The sequence below is a fragment of the Sardina pilchardus genome, chromosome 24 (assembly GCF_963854185.1).
Source record: "Sardina pilchardus chromosome 24, fSarPil1.1, whole genome shotgun sequence".
Lineage (NCBI taxonomy): Eukaryota > Metazoa > Chordata > Actinopteri > Clupeiformes > Clupeidae > Sardina > Sardina pilchardus.
Genome location: NC_085017.1, coordinates 21,847,786 through 21,858,965, shown reverse-complemented (window position 1 = coordinate 21,858,965; position 11,180 = coordinate 21,847,786). Strand labels below are relative to the sequence as shown.

The 11,180-nt window shown below is 40.1% G+C and overlaps 1 protein-coding gene across 1 annotated transcript; it reads right to left on the bottom strand.

Annotated features, from left to right (window-relative positions):
• Positions 1-8,129: 8,129 nt before the first annotated feature.
• Positions 8,130-9,536, bottom strand: si:rp71-45k5.2 (uncharacterized protein LOC560783 homolog). Its single transcript, XM_062528701.1, has 3 exons — positions 9,304-9,536; positions 9,112-9,207; positions 8,130-9,007 (listed from the first exon to the last, which is right to left on the bottom strand). Exons 1-3 carry the CDS (start codon positions 9,457-9,459, stop codon positions 8,384-8,386), a joined length of 876 nt encoding a protein of 291 aa, XP_062384685.1. The 5' UTR covers positions 9,460-9,536; the 3' UTR covers positions 8,130-8,383.
• Positions 9,537-11,180: the final 1,644 nt, after the last annotated feature.

Sequence of the window (11,180 nt, the reverse complement as noted above, 5' to 3'; positions counted from 1 at the left end):
GGATAACAAAACACCAGAGACTTAGGTCAGATGCCATAAAAGACGGTTAGAGTCTGTTAATCATTCTGTTGATATCTTAACCCCCGCCACGCGTGATGTTTGGGTGGTTTTGCCCCCTTATTCCACCCCAGAAAACAAGGTCATATCATCAAAACATCACTTGTGCCAAGGTTGTAAATCAAAGGTTATTCATTATCAGGGGTGGATTATTAGCCTAGTTAATCTGATCATTAAAAGATGTAAATAATGTTTTGATTATTATTATTTGACCTTTATTTAACTTTGGGGAAATGCAGTCATGACAGACTCAGACACACACACACACACACACACACACACACACACACACACACACACAGTACGTCAGAATGAAACACATTAAGGTGACAGAAAAAAAATAAACCAACAATATGCAGGTTCATGCCATCATGAGTTCAGGACAAAGCCATTATCATGACGAAATTTTAACAAAAAAGGGCACTATTAAATGACAATTCAATGAACATATCCGATCCAAAGAGGCATCCAATGAGTGCATGAGACTCCACAGGAAAGAAACCTTATTGACTTCTTGTGGTGTGAAAATGACAGCACCACTGAGGATGACTCATTTGACCAAATCACACAATCGCATTCCTCAGTGGCTTGGACATGAATGAACCCAGCGCACCCAGCACACCACACACTCAGGGACGTGCAAATATGCACAGCAATGTACAGTACGGCCTTCTGGTCCTTAAAGAGGCAGCCATAAACTGAAAATCCCTCCAAATGCTGATACACTTTAGTGCACTATATAGGCATGTCCTGGATTAGCCAGTACTACAAACCTTTGGGTGAAAATCCATACCCTATTACTGATAACACAGAAGTGGACCGATATGAAGTTTGTGAGTATTTTATGTGTCTGGGTATGTAAGTCTGCTATCTACGGTGGCCCTGAAGTGCAAAACACAACACAAATAAGACAACACAACACAAATAAGACAACACAACACAAAGAGAGAAATCACGGCCCCAAAGTACACAACACAACACAAAAAGAGACAACACAACACAAAGAAGAGAAAAAACGGCCTCGAAGTGCACAACACAATGGCAAATCACACAACACAACACAAAAAGAGACAACACAACACAAAAAGAGAAAACACAACGGCAAATCACACAACACAACACAAAAAGAGACAACACAACACAAAAAGAGACCACACAACACAAAAAGAGACAACACAACACAAAAAGAGAAAACACAACGGCAAATCACACAACACAACACAAAAAGAGAAAACACAACGGCAAATCACACAACACAACACAAAAAGAGACAACACAACACAAAAAGAGAAAACACAACGGCAAATCACACAACACAACACAAAAAGAGAAAACACAACGGCAAATCACACAACACAACACAAAAAGAGACAACACAACACAAATAAGACAACACAACACAATTAGAGAAACCTCGGCCCCGAAGTGCACAACACAACGGCAAATCACACAACACAACACAAAAAGAGACAACACAACACAATTAAGAGACAACACGGAATACCTTCGGGCCACATGAATCGTCGCTGGGACACGTAGCCTACGTAGGCCTACAGCCCGCAGAAAATAGCATGCTGGGTCTTCACATGTCCATAAGAACCCACAGTAATGGAATAACCACGTTGTGTTTTATTCATAATATGTTTGGTGTATCCAACTCATACAAAAGCAACAAGTTCGAAACAAATAATCAGAAATCAGGAAGTAAAACAGCTTGTAACTCTGTCACCGTTCTAGATACCGTCATATACCATATATGGTAATTTTTTTGTGAGATCCCCCTAGTTACCGTGGTAGCTAGCCTACCACACATCAGAGCGATGGCTTTGCCACACATGTCTTTCTGCGACGAGATATTCAAAACCGGAGGAGATTGGGCAAGAGAGCTGTCAATGAAATGAAAAATGAAAATGTGAAGACCCAGCATGCTATTTTCTGCGGGCTGTAGGCCTAGTACGTGTCCCAGCGACGATTCATGTGGCCCGAAGGTATTCCGTTGTGTTGTCTCTTAATTGTGTTGTGTTGTCTCTTTTTGTGTTGTGTTGTGTGATTTGCCGTTGTGTTGTGCACTTCGGGGCCGAGGTTTCTCTAATTGTGTTGTGTTGTCTTATTTGTGTTGTGTTGTCTCTTTTTGTGTTGTGTTGTGTGATTTGCCGTTGTGTTTTCTCTTTTTGTGTTGTGTTGTGTGATTTGCCGTTGTGTTTTCTCTTTTTGTGTTGTGTTGTCTCTTTTTGTGTTGTGTTGTGTGATTTGCCGTTGTGTTGTGCACTTCGGGGCCGTGTTTTCTCTTTTTGTGTTGTGTTGTCTCTTTTTGTGTTGTGTTTTCTCTTTTTGTGTTGTGTTGTCTTATTTGTGTTGTGTTGTCTTATTTGTGTTGTGTTTTGCACTTCAGGGCCACCGTAGCTATCTCCTATATCCTGTGTGTGTGTGTGTGTGTGTGTGTGTGTGTGTGTGTGTGTGTGTGTGTGTGTGTGTGTGTGTGTGTGTGTGTGTGTGTGTGAGTGAGTGAGTGAGAGAGTGAGTGAGTGAGTGAGTGAGTGAGTGAGTGAGTGAGTGAGTGAGTGAGTGAGTGAGAGAGAGAGAGAGAGAGAGAGAGAGAGCAGAATGTGCGAAGGGCAGTTTCAGAAAATTCTCTCAAACCTTGTCCTAATTAAAATTAGGCCTATGTCTTTGTATAAACCTACACATTATTTGTCAGAAATATAGACAAATTCAACTCAGATTTCTGTTTGTTGCTTCGTTTCAGCAGCTCCTACAAGTCAATTAAGGCGAGGAAATTCCTCTGACATTGATCTGAAAAGGGTCAGTGCAAACTACATGAGGATTACAGAGGTTTTCCTGAACTGGTAATCGCCCTACACTAGTTTGTTGTTGTCATCGCTCCTCTACTACGGTTGGTCATGTGCTGAAGGCGGCTCCCGGACATGATTCTCTACACGTCTTGACGAAGACGTGCACAACGTGACTAGTTTGTTGTGGGGCGGGGCTGACTGTCTCCTCGCCTTAGTTCAGCGGCCATGTGCGAAGAACAGTTTATCGTTTTACGATGCGGCCAGCCGCGTTTGTTTGCCAAAGATTTTCGTACTTCTTCGGTTTTGTGGGTTAGGAGTGATAGAGGATACGTGGAAAACACCTCGTAGTCTACACTTGGCTTGTGCGAATTGTATGATAACATTTGAAGTGTTGGCAGTTGTATGTGCCAGTGTGTTGAAATCAAGGAGTAGCTACCTGAATGCATGGTCACCAACAGTGAAATATATGCTGACATTGCAGTGATTGTGCTATCTGGGATTAACAACAAGAAGTTGAACGGAGTCAAGCGAAACACTGTTGCATGCCAAGAGGATTGTGTGCTTGAGTGGGCTACACGCGCTGACTGTTACAGTAGCCTAGGCTAATGAAGGACAGGACACAATTCTCATCACCATTTCACATTTCAACAGTGTCTTGCGTAGGCCTGCATATTACTTGATTTTCTAAAAGCTGGACACGTAGCCCACCGTGTTGAGCCATTTGTAAAATTGCTGTAAATAAAAAAAATAGATAAAGGAGCCTTAGACACATAAATGAGATTAGTCTTTGCAAATAATATGAAAGGTGCATATGCATTGTATGTACCATCATGAAGGGGTAAGGAAACTTAGGAAAGATTTAAACATGTAGGCTACTGTTTTTAACATTCTGGGTAGTCAGTGCAACATTTGACATGAATTCTACTATGGACAAACATACTGCTAAATTTAGGCTGTGTTTCTTCCCCTTAATGGAAGTTTGAAAATATATCTTCTGATTTATTTGACTGTCAGATCATGTCCTGTTTACTCTGGAAGCAAGAGAGAAACAGGAGTGTAACATTCTAAATATACAGCACTCACATCAACCATGTGGACACTGTGTGGCCCACATGTGAAGACAGCAACAGAATCTTGCATAAGTGAAACTGTTTGATTACGGTTGTGCGTATTGCACATGGCTTGCTAGTTGGTGTGGTTTATCCTTGGGAAGACTTTGTCTAGCTATGCACACTGAGACTACAACTTTAAAGTTGATGGGGAGCCTTCGCTGTACACGTCCCATGTCTCAGACAGTCCGCCTGGCTGGAGTAACCCAAATGCAGCTGTGTTGACATTAGCCTGAGCCATTCCCCTGGGTTAGGGAAAGCGTATGCGTGCAAAACTGCAAGATCAGGATATTTAGTGCAAGTTTTCTACCCAGATCCTTTCCCCATGCATGCTTTTGTCTTCATCCCTTCACCTCTCTTCATGCATCTGTCCAGTGATAATGATGAATTGTTTACTGTTTACACATGTTAACATTTATTTAAGAATTATAAGAATATTAGTTGGTGAACTTGTGCACTTGGTTACTCATGCATTATAAGATGATCTTTTCAGGAGAGACGGTGGATACATTTCTCAGAAGAACTGCAGGCACTCTAGTACTTATGCAATTCATTGCAATGGATTATGAGAATATGAAATAATAATAATAGTAATAAAAAAATGAGTGTTTTCCAGGATTACCCTTTAGTATTACGTATGAATTACGTTATTTCATGTCATTCATTTCTCAGGATCTTTAAACATTTGGGACCAAACATAACCCTTGATAGATGCCCCCATCTGGCTGCAACACAAATGTCATCAGGAATACCATGTTTTTTTTTACTCTGAGCAAAAACATATCATACTATTATATATTGCATGCATGATACACTAGACTGTACCATCCTTTGTGCAAGTAGTGGGGGGATAATAAATTAATAATTTATTGGAAAAAGTTTTAGATCAGCAAAAAGAATGGAGAATGCAGGAGGAGGAAACCTCATGTGGTCTGTGCTGCCCCCCCGTCAAAGAATCACATGGGTCAGTCTAACTGAATTTTTGCTAGGCTCTTTCAGTAATCTCTGTTGATCAGTTAGTGTGTGTGTGTTTGTGTGTGTGTGTGTGTGTGAGTGTGTAGGGTGGGGGGGGGGGGGGGGTGTCTTAATCTAGGGCAGTCGTCTGTAATCCTGTCCAGTGGAAGAATGCCGTAGGCAGCGAGTGCTGACAATGCCGGCCTCAGCTCCCACACGTGTCTCCTGACAGGCTTTGGTCCTAAGACTGTTGCTGCCCTGCCTGGTGATGGTGGCCTCTTCAACGCCTGGCCAGCATATCATGCAAGTGCCACAACAATGCGCACACTGTCATTGTATTTCTTGCAAGGGATCTTAAAGAGACCCTATGCAACTTTCTGCAGGAGACGATCGCTCTTTGTTTACATCTGGAAGTCTGAGACGTAGAACCACGCTTGCAATTTATTTAGCCTATACATGTGTAAATATACACGCTAAAGCTGTCGGGGAAGCTCTGCAGAGAAAATGCAAGCATAAAACGAGCGAAAACGAACAACAAAACCGAAACCAGAGATGAAATCGCCAATCCTGCATAGTTCCTCTTTAAAAGCACAAACATTGAAATTGGCAGGTGCATCAAGAACATGCAGTGCCTTTAAATTCATTTCATATAGAGCCCCGTTTCAGTGCAATGTCTGATGTATTCTCAAGATAAACACAGCCTGAGGCACTTGTTTGGTATACAGTCAGTTACACTTCTCAAACAGTTTGTCATGCCTTTTAGAGTTTATTTTATGTGGCTTTATTTCTTGCCAGGGACTTTCTCTGTCTTACAAATCTGAATCTTTGATCTAAAGTATCACAAAAGTGCTATACATCCTGAGACAATAAAACTGTGCTTGGTGTAGAATAGCCCCATCAATGTGTGGATTTGCACACATGGGGTTACTTTAAGACAGAATGGAGGATATCCGTATAGGAGAGGGGAAAAGGAAAGCTTTCTTTGGAAGGCTGCAGATAAGCATTTGGATTAAGGCTAAACAAAAATAACAACAAAAATTGGATATTAATCCATATCCACAAGCAAAACCATTCTTATCTCTCATACATGATTCTTTGTAAAAATGATCATCCAACAGTTGGTCTAACGCCTTGTATGGTGCATTGTTTGTTCTGTTAACAGAGTCTTCCGCCATCTTGTGTTCACTAGTTGGTATTGCCATATAGCAACTTCGAAAAGCTTGGGTTTGAAGTGGGCGCCACCCTATGGTTCACTGTTGTAGAATTGCATCAATAGATAGATAGATAGATACACTTTATTGATCCCCAAGGGGAAATGTAAGGTCCCAGCAGCTTAAGACACCACACACAACATACACTACAATGTAAACGGGATGATAAAAAGCAAATCAACAAATCAACATGACTAAAAAGAACAGTAAAATGCTAAATACTAAAGATAAAGATGCGCATGAATATACTGAGGATTGGTACTGTGATCCAGTAAGAGGTGTGTGTCAAGTTGGTAGTGGAAATAAGTCCAACAGTGCAACATTGCAAGGTTAAAGTCTAGTGACCAGCAATAAATATGTACAAATATGTACAAATATGTAAATATGGACAATGAAAAATGTAAGGCAATATAACAGTTCTAGTATAAATATATGAACAAATAAGATAAAAAAAAATAATAACATAGCAATATAAGAATTATATATATACAGCAGTGCAAGGATAAGTTAGATAAGGGTACAGGCATCAGTCATTGGTCAAGTATGAAGTAAGAAATATATGGACAAAATAAGAGAAAGTAAACATACGTAGTAATATAAGAGTTGTAGCAGCAGTGCAGGGATAAGTTTGATAGGATGAAGGTGTCAGCCATTGGTCAAGTGTGAAGTTAAAGCGGTTCACTTTCCAATGCTGTCTGGAGTGCAACAACTCTATTGTCTGAGCAACACGACATGAAAGATGCTCTGAAAAGCAAAAGTATCTGTGTGACTTTCTTGGTCTGCGTGTTTAGTTTATATGTGTTTAGTGAGCAGGGTGAGCACCATACAAAAGGTGTACAGCTGTGAAGGTAGCCTAAATGCAGTAGGCCTACTGACTGCAAGACCTGGTATAGATGTGTGAGATGTTTGGTTTATTAATATTCACAGACATTTTGCTAACCAGGGAGTAGGTTCTCACATATGTAGGCTTATTAGTAAATGTAGGCATGAACAGTTACAGTTACTGTACATAGTGATTTTTTTTTTTTTTTTACTAAACATTAGTAATTCTGTAGTAATGATGGGATCAATCACGTTCACAGGAAGGGAGTAAATGTAAACAGGTCTAACACAATTTCAATATTGTGAGAATGGGAAGAACAAGAACATGATTTTAAACAGGGTTTTAGTGATCCTTAATAGTGTCATACAAACTAGCATTTTAAGAAGAAGTTCGATTAAATCTTTAGGTCTAAGGAAGCTTGTGAATTCTTGACACTCCACGGCAGTTGTCTTGTGAATTGCCAATACAACTTCACTTTTTGTTGGTAAAAGCCAACGTTCGGTTTACATGAGGTGATAATGAGTGATCTAACTTGTTGAGAAGAGGGGGGCAGTATCTTACCCAGAGAGCAAACCATGTCTTGGGACCATTCTAAACAAATGAGATTCTAAAGACCTAAGGGATCAAAAGGCTATTATTGTACATTCTGTGTGATAGCAAATAATTAGCATCACCTTACTTGAAGGACAAAATGGTAGGCTATTACACGAGTTTTCAAACACACAATGCACTTAATATTTCATAGAAATTAATAGGCTACCCCGCTATCAAAATAAAAGTTTCATCATGGCTTTCAGCATCATTGTTTGTTTGTAAATTTGATCAACAGCTCATATGTTAATCTCAGTATTACCATAGTTTTTTCTTGATGTGCGTCACTTGTGTCTGTGTTTTGTCTACTATGTTAGGCCTCGTACAAATGTCGAACAAAAATATTTCTATAGCTGGAGAGTTGAGTGTCTTTGGGGACATACCTCTCATCACTCCCCCCTCACACTCAATCTTTACAGACTACAGATAAGATAACACCCTGAGTAGACTAAACAGATAATAATAAGTTAATGTACATCTAAATCAAACTGATCTTAATTTGACTTTATTAGTGTGTCATCTAATTATTCGTATTTTGTTCTGCACGACAAAACTAATCTCCATCGGTAACCAAATTGAATTACCACGAGAATTACGCAAATGTGTTTTATTGCAAGAAAAAAAAAAACACACACACACATACTGGAAGGGCATTAAAGCTATGGTTAGTAGGGTTCGTCACATATCAAAAATAACTCACAGACACATCAAAAATAAATGTAGGGCATTCACTCAAGGTGGGCTTTGGGTTAGTAATGACCATGCACTGATCAGAAAATAGCAACATTGAACACAGAAATAAACCGGCTGAGTGCATCGTTATGACTAAATGCAAACTACGATAGATCAAAAACTCCTTGAATCAAACGTATTTGCACCGAGAGACCATCTCTTCAGAGCAAGCATATGTTCGTGATTAAAAAAGGGAGATACACCTGCCGCGCCATACGCTACGATTGGAGGAGAGAGGCGCGCTCTTTTGCAGAACCTTCCGGTGTCCAGTGTGTACTCATTGCGCATCGATTCACGTGGGTAATGATATGCCAATCCCCCACACTGTGTGTGACCCATTGTATAGTCTCTGAATGAAGGTGTAGGTTTGATTGCATCCCATCCAAATTTCAGTGAATACAATTCACAATTCTTGCGTAAAAAGTTCACATCTCCATTGTCATCAGTTGGTAAAGTGCTTGTAGAGCGGATCTCAGGGTCTTTCTTAAGAAGCGATTCAATGGAAAATGAACTGTTGAACTTCGAATAATGTTTGTCCTCCAACACAGGAAGTGGTATTTTTGTCGACTTGAAGTTGGTCTCCATAGCATTGGACTCTACTGGAATTCGGGAAGACAATCCTGATGGAATATCCCGCGTACCGCTGAAATGGCGTCGAAGCATCTTCGATGTGATCAGACTCTCGTCGACTTTCCAGTAGTTCCTTCTTGCATTCGGGTACTCCGGGTTCACCGGAACCTAAATCAGATATAATGATTAATTAGACGTCAATATAAGTCAGGTCATATGAATTGAAGCAACTCTAGTAAAATGAATTTTACGTTATTAATCAAATAGCGTACCTTCACAAAGCAGTCGTTGGATGACAAACAAACTCGGACGTTGTTCTCCAAGCCCTTTCTTTCGCCGGAGACAAACGCGCTCAAACACTCCATCAGCTGTTGAGACAAACAAATTACAGCAAATTGTAAATCTGTATCAGAGGCAGAGAAAGACATTTCCATTTTCCCGAGTGTGTGAATTTGTAAACGTACCTGTCCGAATGTTAGCATCTTGTTTGGAGAGTTTTGAATTACATTAGCAATTAAACCAAGATACGTGCTATACTTCTTCGAATATCGTTTATATTTCCGCTGTGGTATCCAAGATTCCTTCTTCAAAACGGGCAGCATCTGTGTTTGTTGCTCCATGTTGTGGTTGATCCAGCAGTCACAGACAACAGCAGTATGACAAGTTTGAACTTCGTGGACTGAACTTGTGTGTGTAACCCCTGAGTTTATATTCCTCCATGTAGATCAGACCAATCAAAGGTGTGCATTCCACGTTAAGTGAATGCTTTTCATGCAACGAAAGGTGTGAAACGCCGATGGCCAGGTGGGCATGCCCGGTAGGTAAGATGAATAGTTATTTTGTGTTTAAGTGTTCTTTCGGGAATATCTTCGTTAACATTTCCATGTAGAGGGGTAACGAGCTAATTTGAAGTTTTTATCCAGCTTTAAAATGGAGAAAGCTCTATTAGGCCTCCTACAACATGCAACATTTAGCTAGTCAAATCTGTATGGTGTGTTTGGCCTACCCCTAGTGGATGCGTAAATAAATCACATATTGTTAATTAAATTTCATAGTGGTCCTTTACATTTTTCAACATTCTATTATGTGGTTAATTTTGCAATAAAATATGATCTAGTACAGAGGAGGGGCGGGGGGGGGGGGGGGGGGGATCAAATGGCTAATGCGCATGGGCAATCAAAGTCTGCCTGATGTCATCTGCACCCTAGTGATTGTGTAAAATTGAATTGCATAGCGCTTGGTACTTTCACATAGAATAATTGGATTTGATTAATGTTACAGTAAACATTGTGTATAGGGTATATAAACTAACAAAAACTAAATAATGAATGCTTAATGTGCACTGGGAGTTGCATTTGGTATTAGAACAATATCATCCAGCAAATATTTGAATGAACTTGCTAAAAGTTGAGCAAGTATAGAGTCAATGAGTTACATGTCAACTCCTAAACATATAAGGTTTGGCTGGTTAGTCTGTATATGCAAATACCCCACAGCAATTGCTTTTTCAATTGCTAATAGCTATTTAGGGGTGAGTTTGATTGTCCACTATTAGGTGATAATGAGTAGTCTAGCATATTGAACAGTAAGGTAGACAGCATTTGCCTTTGTGTAAGTTTTTAATAAACATTTTAAAGCAAACATGTCATGTCAGTTGTTCTAAGATAGACATTTAAAAATTCTGGAGCATAGTCTCTATGTTGCACTTATGTGTAACCATAGAAAATGATATGGACTGCAGCAGTGATACACCTGTGGGATTACTGACTTTGGAACACCAGCTTGCCCAGATTTGGTCTAATATTTGGGTAAGGGACTATAGTGCCCAACCCTTGAAACCATGTGGAAGATTTTTCATACAGATGGAAGAAAGATATCCGCAGAGTAGCTGCACATATGTTTTTTTTAAGAAGATCATGGACAACAAACAATCTGCCAGATTCAGCAGAAAACCAATTGACCAAAGAGGCTATGGCACCTCCCTGCATCTTCCTCTCTATCTATCTGCATTACAGATAACATTATGATGAAGCCGATGTCACTTTGAATTTAGAACCCATTCATTGTATTTGAACACATGCTGTTTTGATTAAATCTTTGGGTCTGTTTGCCTGCTGTGAATTCCTAACATTCCACACTAATTGTCATGAGATATCCTATTTGGTGAATGCATTGCACAGTCCTGAAGAGGTGAAAATGGGTGCCATTGGAGGTCTGTTTGAATACCCTCAAGAGCTGAAGGGGCTATGCATGTATAATCTCATGGGGGGAGACAGGAGCTGGTGCTCACACTACTCTACTGGTGGCTCCATGTGGCTCTGATGACTGCAATTTCACAAGC

What these genes read in the sequence shown, in the direction of transcription:
- si:rp71-45k5.2 (XM_062528701.1), bottom strand. Translation starts at nt 9,459, where the DNA reads ATGGAGCAACAAACACAGATGCTGCCCGTTTTGAAGAAGGAATCTTGG. An exon ending in AGATGCTAACATTCGGACAG is followed by an intron (nt 9,208 to 9,303) that starts GTACGTTTACAA and finishes TTGTCTCAACAG; the next exon opens with CTGATGGAGTGTTTGAGCGC. An exon ending in CCAACGACTGCTTTGTGAAG is followed by an intron (nt 9,008 to 9,111) that starts GTACGCTATTTG and finishes TATCTGATTTAG; the next exon opens with GTTCCGGTGAACCCGGAGTA.